The sequence below is a fragment of the Ochotona curzoniae genome, unplaced genomic scaffold, assembly GCF_017591425.1.
Source record: "Ochotona curzoniae isolate NIBS_2020 unplaced genomic scaffold, NIBS_Ocur_1.0 contig_1071, whole genome shotgun sequence".
Taxonomy (NCBI): domain Eukaryota; kingdom Metazoa; phylum Chordata; class Mammalia; order Lagomorpha; family Ochotonidae; genus Ochotona; species Ochotona curzoniae.
Window position 1 is genome coordinate 16985496 of NW_024464939.1, and position 23885 is coordinate 17009380.

Genomic DNA, 23885 nt, shown 5'->3' on the forward strand with positions numbered 1-23885 from the left:
AAAACTCCGTTCTGTTCCTCAAGAGTATAGACAAAGACTGTAAACAATAATTACATCTCAAGATGTCAACCTTGGTCATACGGATTACATTTTTCTAGTACTCTGTGAATTAGTTACCACAGATCAGGGAAAACATTATGTTTTTCTTTTTGGAACTGACTTATTCCACTAAGCATAATGGTTTCCAGTTGTATCTATTTTGTGAGATTTTTTAAAACAAGTCAGTAAAATAAACAGTAGTATCCACTTTTAGACAAAAAAAATTGTGAAATTACGGTTTACTTCTTCTTTTTTAAAGCAAAGAACTTTAATTGGAACACAGACATCAGCTATAAACAATAATTGAATGAAAAGGACAGCTTCACCCAGCTACAATGAAGAATAAAGTAATCGCTATCATTAAAACAGTGGTAGTGTAACATACTTAACCATTGGTTTGACAAAAGTACAAAATGAAGTTTTATAAACCATATTTGCAGTGGTACTGATATACGCAGTAATTTCTTTCTTCTTCTTTTTAAAGTTTTAGCTCCAGCATGTAAGGGAGAGCATGTGGCATTTGTCTTTCAGGGTCTGGTTAATTTCACTCAGTATCATGTCCCCCAGTTGAGTTCATTTTGTTGCAAATGGTAGCATATCATTCTTTTTAAACAGATCAGTAATATTTCACTGTGTATGTATACCACATTTTCTTTATTCATTCATTTGATTATGGACACCTTGGTTGATACCAAAATTTGTATATTGTGAAGAATGCTGCTGTAAAGATAATGGTACAAAGATCTTTTTGATTCATTATGAGAGAACCAGGATTTTATTTCATTGCTGTTCTATGTAGTTTTTCTATTTCTAGTTTTATCATATTCTCTTTTAGGTTTATCTTCTGCTTGTTTTGGATTTAATTCTTTTTGTTCCTTGTTCTTGAGGTGGGAGCTTAAGATGTTGAATACACTTTTCCTAATGTATGTATTCAAGCTATAATTTTTTTTCTTGTATTGCTTCAAATTGAATCTCACAAAGATTGTACATTGTGTTTCATTTTCATCGAGTTTAATATGTTTTAAACTTTTTCATTGATGCTTCTTCTGTGGCCCCTGGGTTACTTTAGAAGTGTGGTGTAGTTTCCAAGCATTTTGAGACTTTTTTTGTTGTTGTTATATTTGCTAGTAATGTTTAGTCTGAGCCTATTGTGGCCAGAGAATATTCTCTCATCACTTTTTAAATTTGTTGAGTATGTTTTCTAAAATGTAGTATTCAAAATCTGTGTTTGATTTTTTCATTTTGTGCTGTTAGTTTCTTGTGTTGTTAGCTTTCTTTTTATTTTCTAGAATAAACCATGGGAATCTTTGTTTTAAAGAATTGTGTTCAATTTCACCTCCCAGAGGTGTTGCTACTTTCATGTGGGGATATGTGGGAATACAAATCTCATTTGTTTATTTCTCTCACTTCAAAATGTACAAAATATGCTATGATAATTTCAGCGTAACTTGATGACATTCATCTTGTAATATACTATAATTTATTGTTGTGTAGCTTGTTGCTATCCATTTTGAAGTAACAGACAATACAGTAGTAAAAATGAGAAACATTGGGAAATTTTTGGACACAAGAGTAATTCTAATGTGTAGTTCCTGTCTCTTGTTTGGGAAGTATGAAAGTACAGTTTTTGGGAACATTGATCCTCTTGGTAGGACCTATCATGCCTCTTTGTTTTAGAATGACATAGATTAGTAGAGTGGATTAAAGAACAAAACCCATCTATCTGTTGCCTACAGGAGAGACATCTCACCAACAAAGATCAGCAGAAACTATAACTTATATATTTTGCTGTTTTTGTTTTTGTCTTAATTTCTTCACAACAATTTTTCTTGTATTAAATTCTTCACTGACTCAGGTCATACAGTAGCATTATGTTTTTCAGGAAGGTTCTTGATTTTCTTTTTCATTTCTTCAGGGACACATTAGTCATTCAGTAGCAAGTTATTTAACTTCATGGCCTAAATTTCTGTTTTTCTTCCTGTTGGTGATTTTGTTTTGTGGCTGTTCATTTAAGGAAATGTGTAGTAACTGTGTAATGGAGACTGTAATATGTAGATGTGAGGATACAATCCAGTATGCATCTCTATTTACAGATTAAAGATGGACTTCCACTGAACCTGTTGAATGTATCTTGACAATAGGATGCTGGACTTTGCCATTGTCCATGCCTGCAATGATGGAATATGACTGTTTATAAACTATATGATTGTAGTAATGTAGGTAAAATCAGTTGAGGGGAAATATTTGGGAAGGGACCAATGGAACTGTATCATAAAATAATAATAATAATAACAATAATAATAACAACAACAATAATAAAATGGGAAAAAAAGAATGCCATTGTTAAAGGCCACAGATTCTTTCTGCCTCTTGGGTTTAAGTTTCTGTTAGGGCTAAACACTGGCACATTCGCTGTTTTGCTTTAGTTGGCCTACCCGCTTTTCAGACGACATCTAGATTGAGTGTGCAGCTTCACTAAACCTTTGCCTCTATAGGAAATTTAAGCCTACCCCCACAACCATTGGGTGCAAGGAGTTTCCTTCTGTATGTGTAGTCAGTATTACTACACGTAAGATATTAGGTTGCTCTCTGGCTTTGCCAGGCTCTTTAAGTGATATACCTATGTAGTGTGGAGAACATTTAATTGAAAGTTTATGTGTGCTCTGAATTGGCTGGAGAAACTTTCATGTTTCTGGCCTTTGTCAGTGGGCGGAGGTTATAGCCATTTGCTTCAGTGGCAGAGAATGGAGGAGCAATTAGACTTCAGACATAGATATGACGTTAAGACATTGTAGAGGAGCTGTCAGTATGTGTTTGACATAGGAGACTGCCCCTCAGAGGAGAGCTGTACAGGGGATAGGGAAATAAAGGCATTAACTGTATGCACAGTAGTCTCCAAGGCCAGATTCTTCACATACATTTCCTTCTTGACTTCACCTGCTGCTGTCCATTGGGCCACATTTGCCCTAGCCGTATCAGCTGTGTTTGCCAAGCTACAGAGGTATACTGCCAATTTAGATGCATTCATTTTCTGTTCCTCTTCACTTGCCAAGGTCTATTGTAACCTTTTCACTCTTCCTTTTCTTGGTCACCCTAGTTAAGATTGCAACTCACCTGATGCTGGGGTTCCCATTTTCCCTGTGTACCATTTTGTATCATCTGTACTAGCCTTCTGTAGCTAAACTGGATAGGGCAAAGAGGAATAGTGATGTGAGATGAAGTCAGAGAGAGGGACTGTTTAAGAAACTTGGTTTTCATTATCAGAATGGAAGATGAAGTCATCAGATCAGAATTGTCACTGGAAGATGAAAGCTTTTAAGTTGGGGACCTGACCATGTTTTGTGTAGAGAAGCAAAAGGAGAAGGACACACATTGTTATAAGGCTATCTTGAAGGGGATTTCTGTGATAGAAGGGGAAAAAAAGCCATTTCATGCTCTAGTCATCTGGCTCAGTGCTATAGAGCCAAGTACCTATAAAACATGATCCTGTCTTCCACTCCAGGAGTGAGTCTAGAAGGTTGGAGAGATGTTTTCAGTCCAAAGGTAATTGCTTTCAAAGAGGAAGGAAATTTAGTCCTGAGGAATTCGATATTTGGACAGTATCTAGTACAGAATATTTTGCGGTATTACTACTTACAAGTTGTCTCATTGTATTTAAAAATTAGAACCTGAAGAAGTGTTTATCTAATCTCTGATAGAGATTAGACAATTTTCCAAAGTACATTTTAGAGAATTTTAGGGTTTTTGTTATTGTTAATAAATATAGCACAAAAGAAGTGCTTGACAAGTTTGGGCACTGCTATATTGAACGAGTTGATTTTCTGTTTTTTTTTTTTAACTGCAGGACTCCTCATAACTTAGAATATGCTTATGTGTGTTATAAATCTAAAAACATATATATGTCTACATACATGTAAATAATGTATAGCGTTTCCCAGCTTGAGTTGAATTTTATTCTATTATGTTAATGAATCATCTTCTATAGAGCAAACTTAAGGAAATGCTTGCTCACATGACTTACTCAAGAGCTTAACAGCTAGTTAAAGATAAACTCTAGGGCCTGGCATGGTAGCCTAGCGGCTAAAGCCCCTGCTTTGCACACTCCAGGATTCCGTATGGGTGTCAGTTCTGATCCCAGAGGCTCCGCTTCCCATCCAGCTCCCTGCTTATGGCCTATGAAAGCAGTTGAGGACAGCCCGCAACCTTGGGACCCTGTGCCCGCGTAGGAGACCCAGAGGAGGTTCCAGGCTCCTGACTTTGAATTGGCTCAGCTTTGGCTGTTATGGCCAGAGGATCTTCCTCCCTCTGTTTCCTCCTCTTTGTATATCTGGCTTTCCAATAAAAGTAAAAAATAAAAAAATTTTAAAACATAAACTCCAACTTCAATACAGTTTTGATGATTCTCTGCTCTGGTTTTTCTAGGGCACTTTGGTGTTAGCATGTGTAGTAGTATTGACTATCAAAATGCCAGGATTCTATAGCCACATTTTAATACTGTGTTATATTTGGGTTAATGAAGTTCTAAGTTTGGTATAAATATAACTAATAACTTAATATAGCTCAGTTGGCAAATATTTCATACAGTGAGTTTAATTCTGTTATGAAGTTTATGACCTAGGGGTATGTAATGAAATAATGATTTTCATCCTTTTATTGCCTCTTTATTGTAGCTTTGAAACATTGAGAATACTTTTTTTTTTTAACTTTCTTTCCTTTGGTTCAATCATTTTTTGGCAGATAGTAGTGTTTTTAAGCAATATACTGGAAAAATAATGACACAGTAAAAACGTACTGTTACCTCTGTTATTAAGATTTGTTTTGAAAATATTTTTAGTAACTACTTTCATATATTTTTGTTTCAAAGTTTGAGAAATGAAACCCAAGAACTTCAAACAGGGCTGTCTGTTTTATAAAATCTAAGGTTGTACTCTTAAAATAAATTATTGAAAAAAATCAGTAGAAAAACAATATTGGTGACTTGTGAAAATTCAGATTCTGTGCCCATTTGTAGAATTTTTTTTAAAGATTTATTTTTATTATTTTGTTTATTGGAAAGGCGGATATACAGAGAGGAGAGACAGAGAGGAAGATCTTCCGTCCAATGATTCACTCCCTAAGTGAGCGCAATGGCCGATGCTATGCCAATCCAAAGCCAGGAGCCTCTTCCGGGTCTCCCACGCGGGTGTAGGGTCCCAAAGCTTTGGGCCGTCCTTGACTGCTTTCCCGGGCCACAGACAGGGAGCTGGAAGGGAAGCTGGGCTGCCGGGATTAGAACCGGCGCCCATATGGGATCCCGGGCGTGCAAGGCGAGGACCTTAACCACTTGCGCCACCGCGCCGGGCCCCATTTATAGAATTTTATTTGAGTATAGCTGAACATTTGTTTAAATGTTAACTGTAGGGCCCCACGGCGTGGCCTAGTGGCTAAAGTCCTCCCCTTGAATGCGCTGGGATCCCATATGGGCACCAGTTCTAATCCCGGCAGCTCTACCTCCCATCCAGCTCCCTGTTTGTGGCCTGGGAAAGCAGTTGAGGATGGCCCAAAGCTTTGGGACTCTGCACCCGTGTGGGAGACCCGGAAGAGTTTTCTGGTTCCCAGCTTAGGATTGGCTCAGCATCGGCTGTTGCGCTCACTTGGGGAGTGAATCATCCGATGGAACGTCTTCCTCTCTGTCTCTCCTCCTCTCTGTAAATCTACCTTTCCAACAAAAATAAAATAAATCTTTATAAAAAAATGTTAGCTATAGCTGCTTTCAAACAATGCAGTAGCATTGAGCAGGTGTGGCAAACTGTTTTGGCCTCCATAGCCTGAAATATTTAGTGTCTACCTCTTCGGAAACTCTTCTGACCTGGTCTGTGTTAGTGAGTAATACAGTTAATGGGATTGTACATTTTAAGAATATGAAAAGAAGGAGAACTGTATTTTATATGTAACCAGTTTTCTAGCACCATTTTCTAAAAATTTCCATCTATTTGGTTCTGCTGGTTCTGCTCATTCGGTGAAAGAAGTATGTTTTATTTAGTTTTCTTCCTTTTTCTTGTTTGCCAGAGGTTGAGGAGCAGGATGGGGGCCCATGTGGTTGCAGTGGAGTAAGGCCTTACATAGTAGATGTTAATTAAGCCATTAGTGTAACTTGCAGCCAGATTTACCAAGGGCCTTGTGGGCCACTGTGAGGATGCTGGCTTTTACTCTCAGGGAAATGAGAACAACTGCATAGGATCTGATGTAGATTTCTAAAAGAACCACTTTGACAAGGAACAGTCAGGAAGTTACCACAGTGATGTATGCTAGGCAAGAGGCTATTTGGATTATTTTAGTTGCTTTGGGGGGTGGGTGGTGGCTGGGAAAGCTAAAAACTGTATTTCTTTGGCATTTAATTTTGCATTCCTTTATGAATGAGGTAGAACATCTTCTCATACATATAACATGGCTTCTATTTCTTTTTGTGTGAACTTTATAACATTATTTTTTGGTTGATTTAATAATCTTTTCCTTGTCGATTTATGGTGTTTTTTTTTGAAAGCTCCTTGTGTGCTTCTCGAGTATAAACAGGATGAAAGCAGTTCCTTCAACGTCTGATCCTTCCAGTGTTGGGTAGTCCAGTGTGTCTGCTTTCCCGACTAAGTACTCCCTCTCCCAGCATTTCCCAGCCAAATCTCGTGTGCATCCTTTCACTTTGAACTTGCCCTTCTGCAAAGCCTGATCGACTTAGAACTATTCCCATAGAACTATTCCCATAGAACTGAGACCTTATTAGTCCGATATTCTCTCTATATCTTCCTTGCAATGAATGATTTCCTCTCACATGGAGAGAAGTGTAGTAGAGTCCCCTAAAGGTGGTGGGGGGCGGGGAGTGTATAACCAGTGCTCTTCCATTTGCAACCTTTGAGCCAAATTTCTTAATCCCTCTGTTCTGCAGTTTCCTCACATGTAAAATGCAAATGTTAAAGGCATGTATCTCTTGGGGCTGCTGTGGGAGTTGGGTGGGTTCCTACATGCACAGCTCTGTCATTCAGTAAAACTCTCATGTTAGGTGAGTTCTCCCCCTTTGTTTGCTAAGTGTTTATTGAACTCCCTTTAAGTGCTGTGAATCTTGCTGACTTCCAGACCCCAGGGCTGCAGGGTTGAAGGATCCCCACTTCTCTGTGTATGAGCAGAGAGCATTCCCCTTTGCAGCCTTCCTGGAATAGCATGTGGATCGTCTACGCTGAACTTTTCCCTTTTTTGAGGAATTTTGTGATCTAATGCAAGATTCTCAAGCATTTGCAGGGGCATCCTGACCTTGAATGTGAGAGTAAAATGATACATTTATTTTGATTTCATTGGAATTATACATTGGTAAGCTAAGAGTCAAATGACAACTAAAATGACATGTTTAGGTCTTCATCAGTTTGACTTCATCGTGAATTCACCAGCTCTGAAGTGTTGAGTTTCTGGCCAGAATGTTTTATGCATAACTGGGGTGATTGAGCTTCCTGAGGGATTGCCATGGTCATGCTCTTGTCAGTCGTGATCACTCTCCTGCTTTGGAGTTCTGAAAGTCAGAAATCTCAGTTACATTGTAAGTTTCTCTCAAGTCTCACAAGAAATGCCATCCTGTGCTAATAAGATTGTATTGTGTGATTTGAAAGCTTTTCTTTTGTTGAGTGAGTTTTTCAGTGGAACCAAATATGCAAAAATAATGTGTGATGTGTTTGCTCAAGATGCATTATTTACTTGCATGTTAGTCTCTGATTTTCAAAACTCTCCATGTTGGTTCTTCACATACTCAAGGAACCTTACATACATTGAGTTTGAAGGACTCACTGAATTTGCTTGACATCCTGTCTTTTTAAGAGCATATGCAAGACTCTCTCCAAATCAGTAAAGGCATAAAATACTTTGTATTCTATTGAAGTTATTAGTTGTCTGTATAATCCATTTTAAAACAAAACTGTCTTATGTTCTGGTCTTTCATTAAATTTAAATTAGTCATTTATGTTGATATCAATAACTTGTATTTCCAGTGCAGTTTAATAGAATAATACTGATAAAATAATAATATAGCTGCTATCACGAATAATTTTCTACTCTTGTTCTCTTAGCTGCTGGTTCTCTTGATTGTCCCCTTTTTCAGGAGATGAAAATGAAGAATTTCACCTTTTTGTTTATTCTCTTGATATTTTGAGGGAAGATTTAAAATCTTAGGCTTTATTGTTTACACATATATTTAGCAATTTCAGGTGTTATTTTCATCATGGTTTACTGTTTTTCTGAGTTTGAGTTTCTTGGGAGCTTGTTATTTGTTATTTTCCAGGATTTTACTTTGCTCCAGTTATCAGGACCTTGACCCACTCATTTTCATTACTGCCTTATGACTTGTTGACATGCTTATGTTCTCTAGTCAAGACACACTTCTTTAAAGATTATTAAGTTACTCGACTCCTACCCTGTGGTTGAATTACAAGTCAGGGAGTAATCTGTATAGAACATATTCATAAGCATGTAAATAGCTGTCATTTAAGACATAAGACAGAGAATTAAAAAAAATTGTAATAACATCATTTATTTACATTGAATTCTTCTGGGAAAGTATTGCTCGATACTGTGGTTTTTGTTATTTTAATTTTCAGTGTAGCTTCTGTGCACTGCCTGGCATTTTGAAGTGTATCAGAGTTCTTGAATGGTGGGTGAATATCAGGTTTCCTATGGAGCTGTAAAATGCTATTTTCCCTGGTGCATTACGGGCCCTGACAGGAGGCACCACTGAGCATGTGAAGTCAAAGGCTAGGAAATCTGCTAGCCTAACTGCAGCCTTTTCCTGGAACTCATGCAAGCAATAACAATAATGTAGAGCTAGTGGCGTGGCCCATAGCTTCTTTGAGCTGGTGATAAAACTTATTTTTTTTTTTAATAGGAAATAACAAAAGGCACATAGGTTGCTGAAACAGCATAGACGCATTGTGGAAAGTCTTAGAAGGCTGAGGGGGTTACCTGCCAGGAAGGAAGAAGGACAGACTTTGATTTCTTGAACCTTCTGTATTCTGGCACAGTGTGTGATATGTCGTGGTTACTCAGCCATTAATGGGCTGAACTGACCCTCTAGCTCAGCATGGCTTGCCTCCAGAGCTCAGGCTTTCTCTACTGCACTGTGTAATTCATGACAAAAGTCTGTACTTTGAGAATATTAGCCTAGTATTTAAGACCTATTTCAGACTATCCTCAATTAACTATTTTTTTCCATAGCAGAGATTTTTTATATGATGAATTGTAATCTCTTATCTATTTTGTGAATAGGAACAAACCGTTATAATCAGAGGTCAGAATACTGGCCTTTCAAAGCTCTAAGTATTGCTTGACTTTCTTCCTCTGTGTGTAGCTAAATGGTATACCAGTATCACTTCTTTACCAGTATTATCTCACTTACCTGTTGCTATGACTTGTCCCAGGGTACCTCGCAAAGGTAGAGAGGATATGCTGGTCCTCAACTTTGTGTATATCATGCTGTAAGCAGTACAGTTCACAAGGACTTGTCAAAGTCAAAATATACTTTGATTTTCTGCAGCACTATAGCGTAAGGAGAGCCTATCAAATTGAGGGCTATGTAGTATTTCCCAGAGAGTTTTGTAGAAAAAAATTGGCTTAAGATGATTGAAAATTGCAAATTCTTTAATGATAATTCACAATACTTTTAGTTCAGAGTAGAGTTTTCTAAAGGTCTTAGATATTCTGTTTTGTAATTTTTTAAATGTTTATTTTATATGCTAGAGAGAAAAAGAGAAGGGGTTGAAGAGAGAGAGACAGTTTTCATTTGCTAGTTCATTCCACAAATTCCAGGATGAAACCAGGAGCCCAGAACTCAGTCTGGGTACTTGTGTAGCTGACATGAACCAAAATGTTTTGAGCTGTCACATGCTGCCACCCAGGTTGCACATCAGCTGGAAGATAGGATTGGAAGTAGAGCCAGGCATTCTGATACTAGGGTTCCAAGCCATGTCTTAACTGCTTTGACAAATGCCTGAAAGGATTGTCCAAAAGGATCCAGATAGTTGTTTTTTAGAAAAGTAGTTTTTGAGTGAGCGATTGTATTAGCTCCAAAAACTCTATAGAATTTCAGTGAATGATCTGATATGTTTTGCACGGAAACTCCAGGCATATATTCCAGAAAGTTTTTTGGAAATGTAAGCTGTTGAAAAGCTATACATGGATTTGCAGATTTTTTTTTTCCCACCAAAATAAGCTTCATTTAAGTTAATTTCCACAGTCATTTTGAAGTACCTCATATTGCTGATAACAGGAAAAAATTAACATCTTTAAATTGCTATTGTTGATAATCTGAGACTGCTTATATTGCATAAGTTTTGAAAACATTTTTCCATGTGACAGTTCCTGTTAACAATTTTTAGTTGTATTTCTTCCTTTGGTTTCTGTGTTAAAATCTTGGAATTATTTTTTTAAAAAACAACATAAATATTTAATGATTCTGAAAATATGAAACAAAAATATTGTTTATTGCATTGTTACAGTGGATAAGAGGACAGACTGTGTTTTACAGAATAATTGATTAAATGTGCCTATTCCTTGGCATATCTTTGGCCTGTCTTTGTTTAGATTTTAATAATGATTTTATAATGTGCTGCAGCCAACATTTTCCTATGGAAGTATGACTCAAAATTTAATGTTGGGCAACAGTGGAAAAATGGTATTTAGTATGAAAATATTTGCTTTATGTAAACCTTTCTAATAAATTTAGCTAATACATAAAGTGAAGTCAAGCTGTTAAAACAATAAGTTGGGGAAGTGCCAAGTATTTTTTTTACATTCTAATGAATATCTGTTAACTGTATATTGTCATTAAACCATAAGCGACTATACAACTAGATGCATTCAGATTTGAACGAGACAGAATATCAGAAGTATGCAGTAAGTGTAATTACTGTTTGCTTCTCCAAATGAAGCACATTAATCTTTCTGCAATACCACTGATGTAATGTCTCCATGTTACTTTTGGGAGTATTTGCAATGGGCAAGCCTCCAAAGTTGATAGTTAATTCTGATCAGCTAAAGCACTGGAGAAGTCTGGGTTAGACATTGTAACAAAGCAGTCTCTGAAGCCTATGGAAGATTCCAGTGCAAACATGTCATTTAAATATTCTATATATCACAGAAGAGTTTTAACCAAAAATGCATAAAACCTTTTATGTGTGTGCACGTGGGTGTGTTTGCTGTTACACATTATCCAGCATTGGAAATTAGAAAAAAAAATTGCTAAAGCAGAGAAAGAAAGGAAAATGAGTGTAGATATAAATTAATTAGAAAACAAAAGAATGATAACAAAGTGTGAAATTCAATAGAATATGCACATAATCCAATAAGCTAATAGACAGATATGCAAAATGTGTACTGGTAATGGGAGAGTATATAGATGCATCAGAATCCTCAAAAAGGATTAAATGGTACAACTTGTTATATAAACAATTTCAGAACCTGGAAGATTTTTTAGGAAAGCAGAAATTAGAAAAACTAACCTCAGATGAAGAAGAGAGATTTGATTACCTAAGAAGTAACAGAATAAACTAGTCAAACACCTGCCCTGATCTTCTACCACTCAGAAGAAAAGAAACTAACCCAGTTAGTTTCAAGGAGAATTTTGGTCAAAATTAGTAGAACAGGGAGCAAATTATTTTTAGTAATCAGGTATTCTTCAAATTCAGAGGTGCCATTTTACAAAGTAAGAGACATTTAGATAAATATTGGCATACCAATGTGAAAATCTTAGTTAAGATATTGGAAAATAGCAAACAGTGTTTGGGAAAGCCTTGAAAGATCACTAACCATAACCAAATGAGGTTTATTTCAGGCATGTAAAGTTGTTCTCTCCTTAGAAAACAGTCGCACAGTAAGAGATAGGAAGTAAAAATCATTGCTGTCTCCATTGATATTGAAAATATATTTTGAAAATAATTTTTGACTATAAAACCTCAGTGTGTTATAAAAACTTGAATAATTCTGTATGTTGTAATATGTATGTGCTACAGAACACACACCCACACCACCGTTACAACCTTCCCTTTCATTTACGCTGGTCTGTTGGCCAGCATGACACTCAAAGGCCCGATACTTGTTGTGTTCTCATTAAATAAGAAACAAATACTGAATGTTCTTCATTAACTGCTATTTAGTTTTCTTTTCGAAGTAAAGACTGAACCATTAGGTAAAACAAATGGAAATAGGAAACATTTTTTTTATTGGGAATTCAGGTTTACAGAGAGGAGTAGAGACAGAGAGGAAGATCTTCCGTCCGATGATTCACTCCCCAAGTGGCTGCATTGGCTGGAGCCGTGCCAATCTGAAGCCAGGTGGCAGGAGCCTTCTCTGGGTCTTCCATGTGGGTGCAGGGTCTTAAGGCTTTAGGCTTTCCTCTACTGGTTTCCCAGGCCACAAGCAGGGAGCCGGATGGGAAGTAGGGCTGCTGGGATTAGAACCAGCATCCATATGTGATCCTGATGTGTTCAAGGTGAGCACTTTAGTCACTAGGCTACTGCACCGGGCCCACTAAGATTTTTTTTTTTAATTTAGATATGATTGTTTATCAAGAAAGTATGAATTTTCAATAAGGGAGAGAGTTTCCAGGAATTGAAAAACTTTTATATTCACAAACAAGGGAAGCCCCACCATGACCACAAGGAGGCATGTGTTCATGGTTAGAATGTGTAAAAAAGCTTGTTAGGCTGTGAGATAGTATGAGAAATCCTGGAATGGGTTCTGTAGTATTTGAAAGTTTTGTGTTTACTTGAGAGATTAAGAGAAAGGCAAGGACTGGGGTTAGGGAAGAGAGCCAAGGTCGAGGCTGTGGATGAGCATACTCCTGTGCACTGATTGACTCTCCAAGCGCCTGCAGTGGCTGGACTTGGCTAGTCTGCAGCCAGGAGCTGGGGGCTCATGGTGTGTCAGGGTGTCAGCTACCTGCTGCTTCACCTGCAGGTTGGCAAGAAGGGAGTGTCAGGATTTACAGTCCAACCCAGTTGCTGATGAGGGACATGGGCGTTCCAAACAGCATCAAAACTGCTAGGCTAAACACCCACCCCGTCCCTGAATTGTGTTGTAACATGTGTTCCTAGACCCCGCCAGGTGCATTCTGGTGTTTTCTGTGTGTGACTCATATGTTAAAAATGCTGCCCTGAGCAGCTTCCGCCCCATTCCTGCAGCACCACTCATTTTACTGCTCGTTTCCAAAATGCATCAGTGGTGCTGGTCTTGTCTTTCTCCTGTCTCAGACAGGATGCATGGTGCCCTGCAGGGAGCTATCTTTTCAGTTACATAGTAGAAATATTCTACTTGTCAGCCACCACGTGGGAGGCATGGTTTCCTTTTCCTGCTGCACACTGTTCACTCACATCCACTGTGGAGCAGGAAGTAGGTTGGTGTCCTCTGGCACCTGTGCTTTGTGAACATCCTCCATGATGGGTGCCACTTACCTAATCTGCCAAGTTCTGCATGGCTGCATTTCACAGGAGTTTATCACTGTTTGCTCACAAGAACTACAGTTACTTAATTCTGGTGCCGTGTGGCTTGAATGAGCACCAAGTCTTGGCAAGACTGTAACTGGTTATACTTAGTTCCACTGATTCTGTGCTTGTAGTCAGAAAGCTACAAAAAAATATGTGGAAGTGCTGACTGGACACATCTTAAAATAATGACTATGGTTCCGGTAAAATTGGAGCACTGCCTGCAATCCTACTCTATTTTCCTTGACAATTGACTCTTGTTTTCAGAGGTGACTTCTGTGTAATCTGCAGTGGCCTATCAGCTGTTTACCTCTTTTTGGATAAACAGTAGTAAGATCCTTTTAAATCATATTAGATTGTATCACTTCCCTGCTTAATACCCTTCAATGACTCTCATCATATTGTGGAATTAAGTGCTGATTTGCTACCAAATTATTCCTCGACCCAGTTTCCTAACCACTTATTCCTTAGCACACTGTTTTCCAGGGACAAGGAAACTGTTCTTCCTTGGGGCCTTTGCATTTGCTGTCCTATTTGCTTAGTTTTCTCCCAGGTATTTCCGCGCCTAGATTTTTGTACCTCATTTGAATCTGTGTTCAAAAATCACCTCCTTTAATCCTCTATTCCTCTATTCTACCTAGCCCAACTTACTTGCTGATGTGGGTGTTTTGGTGATTGTTTCCTGAGGGCAGTCTGTGTAATCTCTAGGGACAAAAAATGGCCCTGAATGTATTTCATGTTGTCAGAGAAGAGCAGGAGGAAGACGAGTCAGGTGAGGGGGGGTGGAGAGAGGGGAGGTTCATCATTTCCAGTCTCCTGCAGTTTGGTCGGCTCCTTTGTGGGAATTTGCCAAGACTGAATGGGAAGAGACGTGATCACCTCAGGAGACTGTGTTGCCTGTGAGGAACAGGAAAACCCTAGGGAATATCACAGGTTTTCAAGGGTTTTTTTGAGGTTAAAAATTCATGCAATACAAAATGTATTATTTTAGTGTGTACAATTTAGTGTCATTTAGTGCTTTGAAAATGTTGCACAACTGTCACCACTCACCAGTCTCTAATTCTAGAGATGTCCATTATCACTTCCTAAAAGAACCCATATCCATTAGCAGTTACATCTCATCCCCTTCCTCCCAATTCCTGACAGCCGCTGTGTTTATGGGTTTGTCTGTCCTGGAAATCTCACCTAAATCATGCAACACATACCCTTTTGTATCTTGCTTCCTTCCCTTAATTGATGTTAAGTTCATTGATGTTGTAGGGTCTATCTGTACTTTCGTTCTTTTGACTGTATAATAATCTCTTGTATAGATATTCCACATTTTGTTTACTTATCCATCAGTTAATGGATCTTTGGGCTATTAACACCTTTGGCTATTCTGTGTAATGATGTATGAGTTTTTGATTAAACACTTGTTTTAGTTTCTCTTGGGCTTATGTTTGGGAGTGGAATTTGTGGGCCCCTTTGTGTTCAAATTTTTGGTGAAATGCCAAATTCTTTTCCATAGTAGGACAAAATAGAGGGTTCTACTTTTTCCACGTCATTGCCAGTATTTGTTGATTTCTCAGTTTCTTCTTTTTTTTTTTTTTTTAAATGAGAACTGTCCTAATAAATCATGAGGTTTTGACTTACGTTTCACTGATGGCAACATCAATGTTTAAGTGGTTTAGGAGAGAAGACAAAAATGAGCAGGAGGTAGTAGGACTTTGCAGGGTGTCATCAGCTGTTGGATGCACGCTGTCCCCGAATCCTTCTTGGTGAATTCTTTGTGGTATCTACAGATGGCTCTTGACCTTCAGAAGTTTTGACAATCTACCAGCCCTTTTCTGTGCTTAAAATTAAGTTGCCTAGATACTCCAAATTTGACATGACTTCTCAGAGTTTTCTGTTTGTGCTTCTGTGATTTTCGTGTTCATTCCTCTAGTTCATTCAGATAGATGCAGCCTAGCGGAGAGATTGAGAGCACAGGCTCCAGAGTGAGATTACTTGAGATCAAATGCTAGCTCAGGTTGGCAGGCCCTGGGAAAGTTAGTTACTGTCTCTATTCTTTAATTACCTATCTGTAAAATGAATCTGGGGTGGTTGTGGGAATCCAAGGAAGTATCTAAGTGCTTGGAATAGTAACTAGCACATAGTAAGTGCTTTGTGTTTTTGCCATAATTATGATAATGGGAATGAGGATGCTGATTAGAAATACATTTAGGGAAGGAGCAAAAAGATTGGTTTGTTTTGGATCTAAGGCTTAAAGGTGTTTATTTTTTGTTTGCAGTAATGAGGTTTTTGATAACATGCTCTGCTTTCCGTAACTCTCACTGTGGTACTAGTGTCAGTGACAGAGAATAAGGTTTTTTTTCTTCTTGGCTTATATTCTGAGTTCCACAAGTCATTATACTAATTTATCAAAGTTTATTTTAAATACAAATTTACCTTTGTTTAGACGGGTACTATAGTTGCTTCAATTAAATATTTTCTTCTACTTTTACTTCAGTGTGACCATATTAGTTTTAAGAAACTTGAACTTATGAAATATTTGTAATCTGTCATGTTGGAGTGTCATATTCTAGCTTATGCATATTTTCTGTTTTTTTTCTATACATCGAACACATTAATTCTACAAATAGGGCAGAATGCCTTTATATCTCTTAGCAAGATTATTTTTGCCTGATCTGTTTTATCTTTTCTAATTTTTAAAAAAAAATCTCAAAAATTAACACTCAGATTCTTTGAAAGGTCTATTTTCAAAATTTATAGAGGTGAACAGAAAAAGAACCATCTTCCATCTAGACATTTTATGTGTGTATATGGATAAATACACACAACTTTGAAAGTGAGCCAAGGACTATTTTATAGCTTTGTGATAAAACTGGTTATTTTTCTGAAGCAAGAAAAAGAATTTGGCTAAGTAGTACCAAAAAGTGTGCACAGAGTCAAAATAATTGACATGTCATTTAAATTCTGTTTTGATCTCATATTTCTTTAAACATAGATTCTGCAAATATTTTACAGATAAAGTAAACTGAGGTAGAAAGGTTAAGTGACATTCTGTTTTTAGTCAGTGTTAGAAATAAACACAGAAATCCAAAGCCTCTCTTTATTAGATGGGGAGATAACATTTTTATATATTTAGGACATAAACCTGTAGAGGAGACATGAATGTTTAAGCTGTGTTGAGATTTATGAATAATGCTTTCAAATCAAGTGAGGTAATTATTTTTTAGTTTTTTTAAAAAAGTTCTAATGTTATTTGGAATATGTCTTTCTCACCTTGTAAAAGTGATATTTAGGGGAGTAGAGATGTTGAGGAATAAAGCCGTCATGGAGTGGGAGGGAGGACAAATGGTTCTCAGTTGTTTAGAAAGAAAATAGAAAGTGAGTCCATCAAGAGGGCATTCAATGGAGGAACTTCAGGGAGGATAGCAAGATATGTGGTGTAGAAAGTTATTGTAACTGACAGTCAAGTATAAATGAATGTAAAATCTTCCCGTGATATGAAAAAAAGCAAGACTGTAGGAATGTCAGGCATTAATTCAGAGGAACCAGGTGCACGTCTTCTCTCTTATTGATTTGTAGTGTCTTGAAGATAGGGCAAACTAAAAGATTTTTGAGATCTGAAGAAAAGTAACCTGTGTTTTATTTGCAGTTTTGTTTATTTTTTACAAGACCTCCAGTGGATAGAGGGCAGGGAGGCAGGGAAGAAGACCCCGCAGACAGCCTTTGTAAAATTTAGATTGTCAGGCAGCGAGGCATGAACGTCCATCATTCTGACTTTTCGCTTTGTGCCACTTGGATCTGTTTTTACACATGCTGTTTTTACACAGGATTTCATTGTGGAGTTCTGTTTGTTTTAGCACTCATTCAGGAAAACACCTCTGAAGTCTACCTTTGCTGGGAATCTTTGGATTGGAGTCTCAGATCTGCCAAAAAGAAGGCCAGTTTAAAAAATAAAAATGAGCAAAAGAAGAGGATAAAACACATTTTTTTTGAAACATCTTAAAATAGTTTGCTGAACTCTGAAGTTAGGCACACTTGAATTTGACTCCCTGGAGTTCTGCTGGGAAATTTTTTGGCTCTAAGAATGTCTCTCCAGTCTGCTGTGGGAATTTACTAAAAGAGAGAAACAAAATCCTGTCCATTTTGCTATATGGAATGCACGTGATCCCCTTTTGGAATAGAGTTTGGAGAAGTTGCATAGACTCCATTTTGGAATGTGGTGATGTCCAGAGCAGTAGTTCTCAGACATTTAGTGTACATGGAGTCACTAGGGCACTTCCAGGTTCTCATTACATCCCTAGATAGTCTGATTCATCACATCAGGGTTGAAGTACAGGAATCTGTATTTCCAACAAGCAGTAAGAATAATTCTGGTAAATGTAGGATTGCCCTGTGGAGGCTGAGGTGAGGGAAGCCATGTGACCTTCAGACTTTCATAGCCTGGACAATATAGTTTTCATGGCTTATGTTTTATCAGAGGTCACTATTGAGGCCTAAGCAGTGGACTCAGCATTTGAATTAGGGAAAAGCATTTGAGGATAACTATACTAGATTGGGAAAATACATACTAATTTGTAAAAATATGTGTAGCATTTACTGTAAGCCTTTTACTAAACTGAACTTAATATTTGACATGAGTAAAACTAGAAAGAAGGTGTCTCTCCTCTCTGTATATCCGCCTTTCCAATAAACAAAATAACAAAAATAAATCTTTAAAAAAAAAAAAAGAAGGAACTCTTTTAAATGGAATGTCTTCCAATAAAGTTAATCAGCATTGGGCTTTTATTATTAATATTATTATTTGAAAGAGTTGCAGGGAAGGAGAAACAGCGAAAGTGAGGGAGTATCTGCTTGTACCCTCTCCAGATGACTGCGGTGGTTAGGACTGGGGTAGGCTATAGCCAGAAACTGCTTTTGGGTCTCTCACATGGGTTGCTGGGCTCCAAACAACTGGGCCGTTTCCCATTGCTTTTCCTAGGTCATTAGTAGGGAGCTGGATCAGAAGTGGAGCAGACCAGGCATTAATCAGTGCCCACATGGATGCCTGCATTGCAGGCAGCAGCGCTGCACCACTATGCTGGCCTCTTGAATGTTTCTTTTCCAAAGGAAATAAATATTTAGAAATCAGAGCGTAATACACTAAAAACCACTCTGCATCATCTCTCTTATAATCCAATCTGGATGCCATTAATGAGAGTGCTCTGGCTAGTCTTAATTGTCATGATGATATGAGGAGATATGATATATAGGGTTCAATGCATGTGGGGTGTATTATTAACATCATTGTTAAGCAAGAGGTTAAAGTGAAGCAGGAATGAAACAAATCAGGCATCCGGTCTCAGTGTTTCCTGTTGTTATTACTAGAATATTTTACTTTTTATGTTAAAATGTAGCATATTAAATTTCTCCTCTGATGTTTATACACGACAGTTTATATGTATGTCTGTACTCACACGCATGCACATACGCATCGATAGGAGCCATATTTGATGACCAAAAAGGAAGAGGCCCCAAGGGCTCTTTAGTGTGCAATTAATATTTTGGTCAGAAAATCAGCAGATTGTTTCAGTATGGTTATGTATTATGACATCATATTCCAGTAAAGTTATAATGAACAGAAATTTTGTTTGTCTCTGTGGCAAACCGAAATGAGCTTTGTAATTGTCAGCAGGCCTTAGTGATTACAGTGGCGCCCAGTCCCTCTCCTGTAGTTAAAGGTCTGTTAGCATTCCAGTGGACGACCTCCATTTTCAGAAGTTTATAATCAATTGTAAACATTTGCTGTACAGTGGAAGCTTGCCATGTAAGATCTCAGATCAGGAGTAAATTTCTAATTTCATGTTGTCTGTTTTAAAATTTTATAGTTAGAGCCAGTTAAAAATATGCATAGAATTTTTTGAAGTTGGAAAATTTTAATTGTGTGGGCTTTAAAATGAAGACTAACTATGTTGTTCATATTATTTCTACAGTTTCGTTAATGGGACTTAGAATGAAATTGCTAATAAGAAGTTGTGCACCTCAGTACACTAGTTATTGTATCAGAACAAAATGATTGATTTTTCAATGCTTTCAAGAAGTCTTTGCATATGAAAAGTAGTCTTTATATATTTTTTCATCCTTTAATAGATTTGCATTTGCTAATTAAAAATGAGAACGCATGACTTATGTAATAAAAATGTGCTTATAACACTTTTTCTTGAAGTCTTAGAAAACTGTGGTCTGAGAAAGTTGTTTTTAAGTTAGAACATTGACTTTTTCCTTTTTTTTTTTTTTAATACTCTGGATTTCTTGACTCCATTTGACACTGTTGATTATCCCTTCCCTTAACATTGTGTTGTAATTTCTTTTCTAACTCGGACTCTTTCATCTCCTTCATGGCGTCTATTGTTTCCCCTGCACTTTGATCATAGGCATCAATCAGACCTCAGCCTGAGGCTCTGTTTTTGGTTTCTTTACACTTACCCTTTCCAGGTGCTTATCCACTCATGTGGTTTCAATTATTGCCTCTGAAATCTGCATCTTCAGGACTGAACTACCTCTCTAGTCCTTCACCTTCAGTAAACCCTCATTGATTAGTCCCATCTGTCCAATAAATGCTTACAGCATGGGTGCTATCCGGTTTATCTCAGGTTGAATATAGAACATCACTTCTTGAGTGTTCGGTAATCATCTAAAATACTCAGAAACCTCAGTTGTATTTTTTTTTCTTCCTGGAAACATTTTCAAGCACTGGGGTGATTTTTAGCTTATTTTTTTCAGCACTGCAATTTTAAGCCCACTATCCTATCAAACTCAATCCTATTCATTTTGCTAAGTTGCTCAATCCAGTGGTCATATTTCCCAGTCATCATTTTGCTTGACCTACAAGTAGTATTAGATATCAGCAATCTTCATTGATACACGTATTTTTCCCATGTATCTTTCAGAAAGAATATTGTACTTACCTGGTTTTCTCCTTATCACTTCCTCTCTTAGTTTTCTTTGTTTTACGGCTTTAAATATCACATGTATAGGGATGCTTCCAAGAATTATGGAAAGCATAATTTTGGGGTCTAGATTCATAAATCTAACTGCCCACTTGACAGCTTCATTTGGACCTCTAATATTTATCTAATAATTGAACATCTTTTGAACAGAGTTGCTTATATCCATCTCTAGCCACCCCCTCCACTCCATTTTTTTTTCAGTCTTCACTGTGTTAGTCTTCCAGGGTATACCCTAGGATCATCTTTGACTCCTCTGTAATATTCCATAGTCAGCTATCAGGTAAACCCATCATCTCTGTTTTCAGAATTCATGGCGAATTCAGTATTGTTTGTCACTTCTACTACTACACCCTAGTTTAGTCCCCCATCACCTTTTCTCTGGATTATCACAGTCGCCTCCTAACTTCCACCATCAGTTCCTGGCATTTGGTCCTCAACTTAGTAGATAACACTGCTTTCCAGTGTAAGTAAGGTCGTATCTCTTCCTGTCTAGTGCCTGGCCATTTCACTAAAGAGCCTTTACAATGGTTACTAGGAGAAACTTTATGGCATTGCTCTTTCGTCTCATGTTCTAGCTTTCCTCTCATTCCCTCATCTCTGTAGCCATAGAAGCTCTTCTTCGGCTTGCACATGCATAGCACACTTCTGCATTAGGGCATTTGCCCTGAGATGTGTTGTCCTGGATTCCTTTATGATTTGCTCCCTTGTTTATTGTAGGTCCTTACATAGCTGTCCTCTTCTCAAGTAAACCCTTTCTAGGTCATCCTATGACACTTCAGAATCCTTTTCTCTTTAATTTTTCTTATATTCATTTTCTTATATTAAATTTTATAAATACAATTTTTCTTAATACACACATTTCCCATATTTATTGTCTGTCTTGCCCACTGGAATATGTGTTCTTCACTGTCATAGTGTCATAACTGTAATTGTCAAATTAGTGGATTTTATTGCATTTCCTTTTAATTATTCCTGCATGATTTCTTCCAGATTTATTTGCTTATTTTTATAGAACTTCCTTCAACCAATTATTTTAGCTTTCCCGCCACACCTTAAACACAAGATTACTGAAGTTTGTCAGTTTAAAATGAAATGAAATACATTTTGTCATTATATTTTGATATTCACTGCTTAAGGATTGGCTTCTTATTCTTGATTCTTTCTTATACTGCTTCCTATTTCCTTACTATGTTGCATGATGTTCATCTTTTTGCCCCACATTTCTAATTATAAGTCTCTTTTACTGAAAGCATAATAATGTGCATGTTGCCAACTAAATGAGCCTGCCTGTCTCTAGCCTCTGTATGAACTTCCCTGACCTCAGCACCATGCCGTTTGGCTCTCTTAAGCCAAAATCTGACTGAAAACTTTACATCAGGAAGACATCTGCAATATGAATGCTTTTTGCTAAACCAAGTTTTAGTTTTGTCTTCTATATGTATTTTTCAGAGATTTTTTTACACTGCTTTCTATAGATATATTGACTCACATTTTATCTTACAAGTATATTCATGAGGTTGAGATTGTATTAGGATTAATAGAGTATATTAAATGAAACAAATATTATAATTTTATGGAAATAACTTTAATGTTTTCCTTATTTTAGGTATCATTGCCCAGTGCCTAAGATTTTCTATGTTCAGCTGACTGTAGGAAATAATGAATTTTTTGGTGAAGGAAAGACTCGACAAGCTGCTAGACATAATGCTGCAATGAAAGCCCTCCAAGCACTACAGAATGAACCGATTCCAGAAAAATCACCTCAGGTGTGGTACTGCTGAGACAGTCTCTTTTGCATGTTTCCCCAGTGAGATTATTGGGAAGACAAATAAATGCATTTAATGAATGAAAGAACTAATCTGTTCTGCTAGGGAAGAATATTAAAGTGATGATCTGCTAAGAATTTTCTTCTCAGACTTCTTGTCTCCTGCTGTAGGTTCATGTGCTCCTGTCAGCATGACTTTGTTTCAAAACTCTGTAGTTTTTCCTAGGCAACTTAATATTTTGAGATTTTTATATAAGAATCAGAAGCAATGTTCATTTGTGTTGCATTAAAAATTTTTTTTCGAAAGACTGAAATCCAGAGAAAGATTGGGAGATAGAAATCTTCCATTTTCTGTTTTATTCTTCAAATACTTACAACAGGTAGGACTTTGTCAGATTGAAGCCAGGAGCCAACTCAGTCTGAGTCTCCCAGGTGGGTGTCAGGTACCCAGCCATCATCTACCATCTCCCACGGTACATGTTGGCAGAATGCTGGAATTGGAAGCACAGCTAGAACCTGAATCAGGCCACCACACTAGTGCTTGGAGGGCTGAACCTCTGTGCTTTGTATTTAATTCTGCCCCTGCCCCTGTTTTTTTTTTTTTTCTTTTCAGATGTATTTGTTTTTGAAAGGCAGAGTAAGGAGAGAGAGAGGCAGAGACACACACACACACCTTCCACCTACTGGCTGACACCCCAGGTGGCTCATACTGGCCAGAACTTAGCCAGCCAAAAGCTGTGAGCCTCCTCCAGGCTGCCTATATGGATGCAGGGTCTTAAGCACTTGGGCCATCCTCCACTGCTTTGCTAGGCCGTTAGCAGGGAGCTGGAACTGAACTGAAAGTGTGGCCATATTGGGATGCTGGCACTGCAGACAATGGCTTTATGCTCTGTGCCATAGTATTGGCTCCCAGTGCAATCCTCTTGAAGAATAGATTACAATATCTTAAGCTAGACTCGAGCAATTTAAATAGGAGATGAATCCACATTATTCTACAAAGGAGGATAGAGAGCCTTCTCTTGAGTAATCCCCATTCGTATGGCTTTAGCTGCTCTCTACACTGACTTCAAAATAGCATTTCTAGTTTAAGCATATCTAATAATATAGTCACTTTCTTATCCATATGGTTGTTTTTTAAAATGTTTTTTTATTATTATTTTGAAAGTCGCAATTACAGAGAGGGAGAGACACAGAGAGAGACAGATATTCCATCTGCTGGTTCATTTCCCATATGGCTGCAGCAGCCAGCATTGAGCCAAGTGCAAGACAGAGCCAGATGCTTTTTTGATGTCTCCCACATGAATGGCAGGCTTCTAAAAACGTAGGCCATTTTTCAGTGCTTTCCCTAGGCCATGAGCAGGGAGCTTGATGCTGGACTCTGAGTCTGGTATATGCTTGCGGTGAAGGGGTATCAACTGATTTTGAGCTGAGGTCTCACAACAGGGTGGAGGAATCCACCATGGGGGGAGGGTGGGAGGGAGTCCCAGTACCTATGAAACTGTTCCCCATAGGACAATGTAACCACCAAGTTAAAAATAAATTAAAAAAAAAAAAAAGGAAAAAAAAAAAAAAGAAGTCGAGCAGCTTCACTTCGATGTGTTGTTCTTGTTGCCCTCA

General features: G+C 37.6%; 1 protein-coding gene across 5 annotated transcripts in view; it reads left to right on the forward strand.

The window, feature by feature from the left end:
• Positions 1–23885, forward strand: part of STAU2 (staufen double-stranded RNA binding protein 2) — a 297692-nt gene that overhangs the window by 73161 nt on the left and 200646 nt on the right. For all 5 annotated transcript variants that reach the window (XM_040994365.1, XM_040994333.1, XM_040994341.1 and 2 more), the window contains one exon: positions 22110–22269. In XM_040994365.1, the coding sequence (XP_040850299.1) occupies positions 22110–22269 (160 nt within the window). The remainder of the gene's footprint in view (positions 1–22109; positions 22270–23885) is intronic.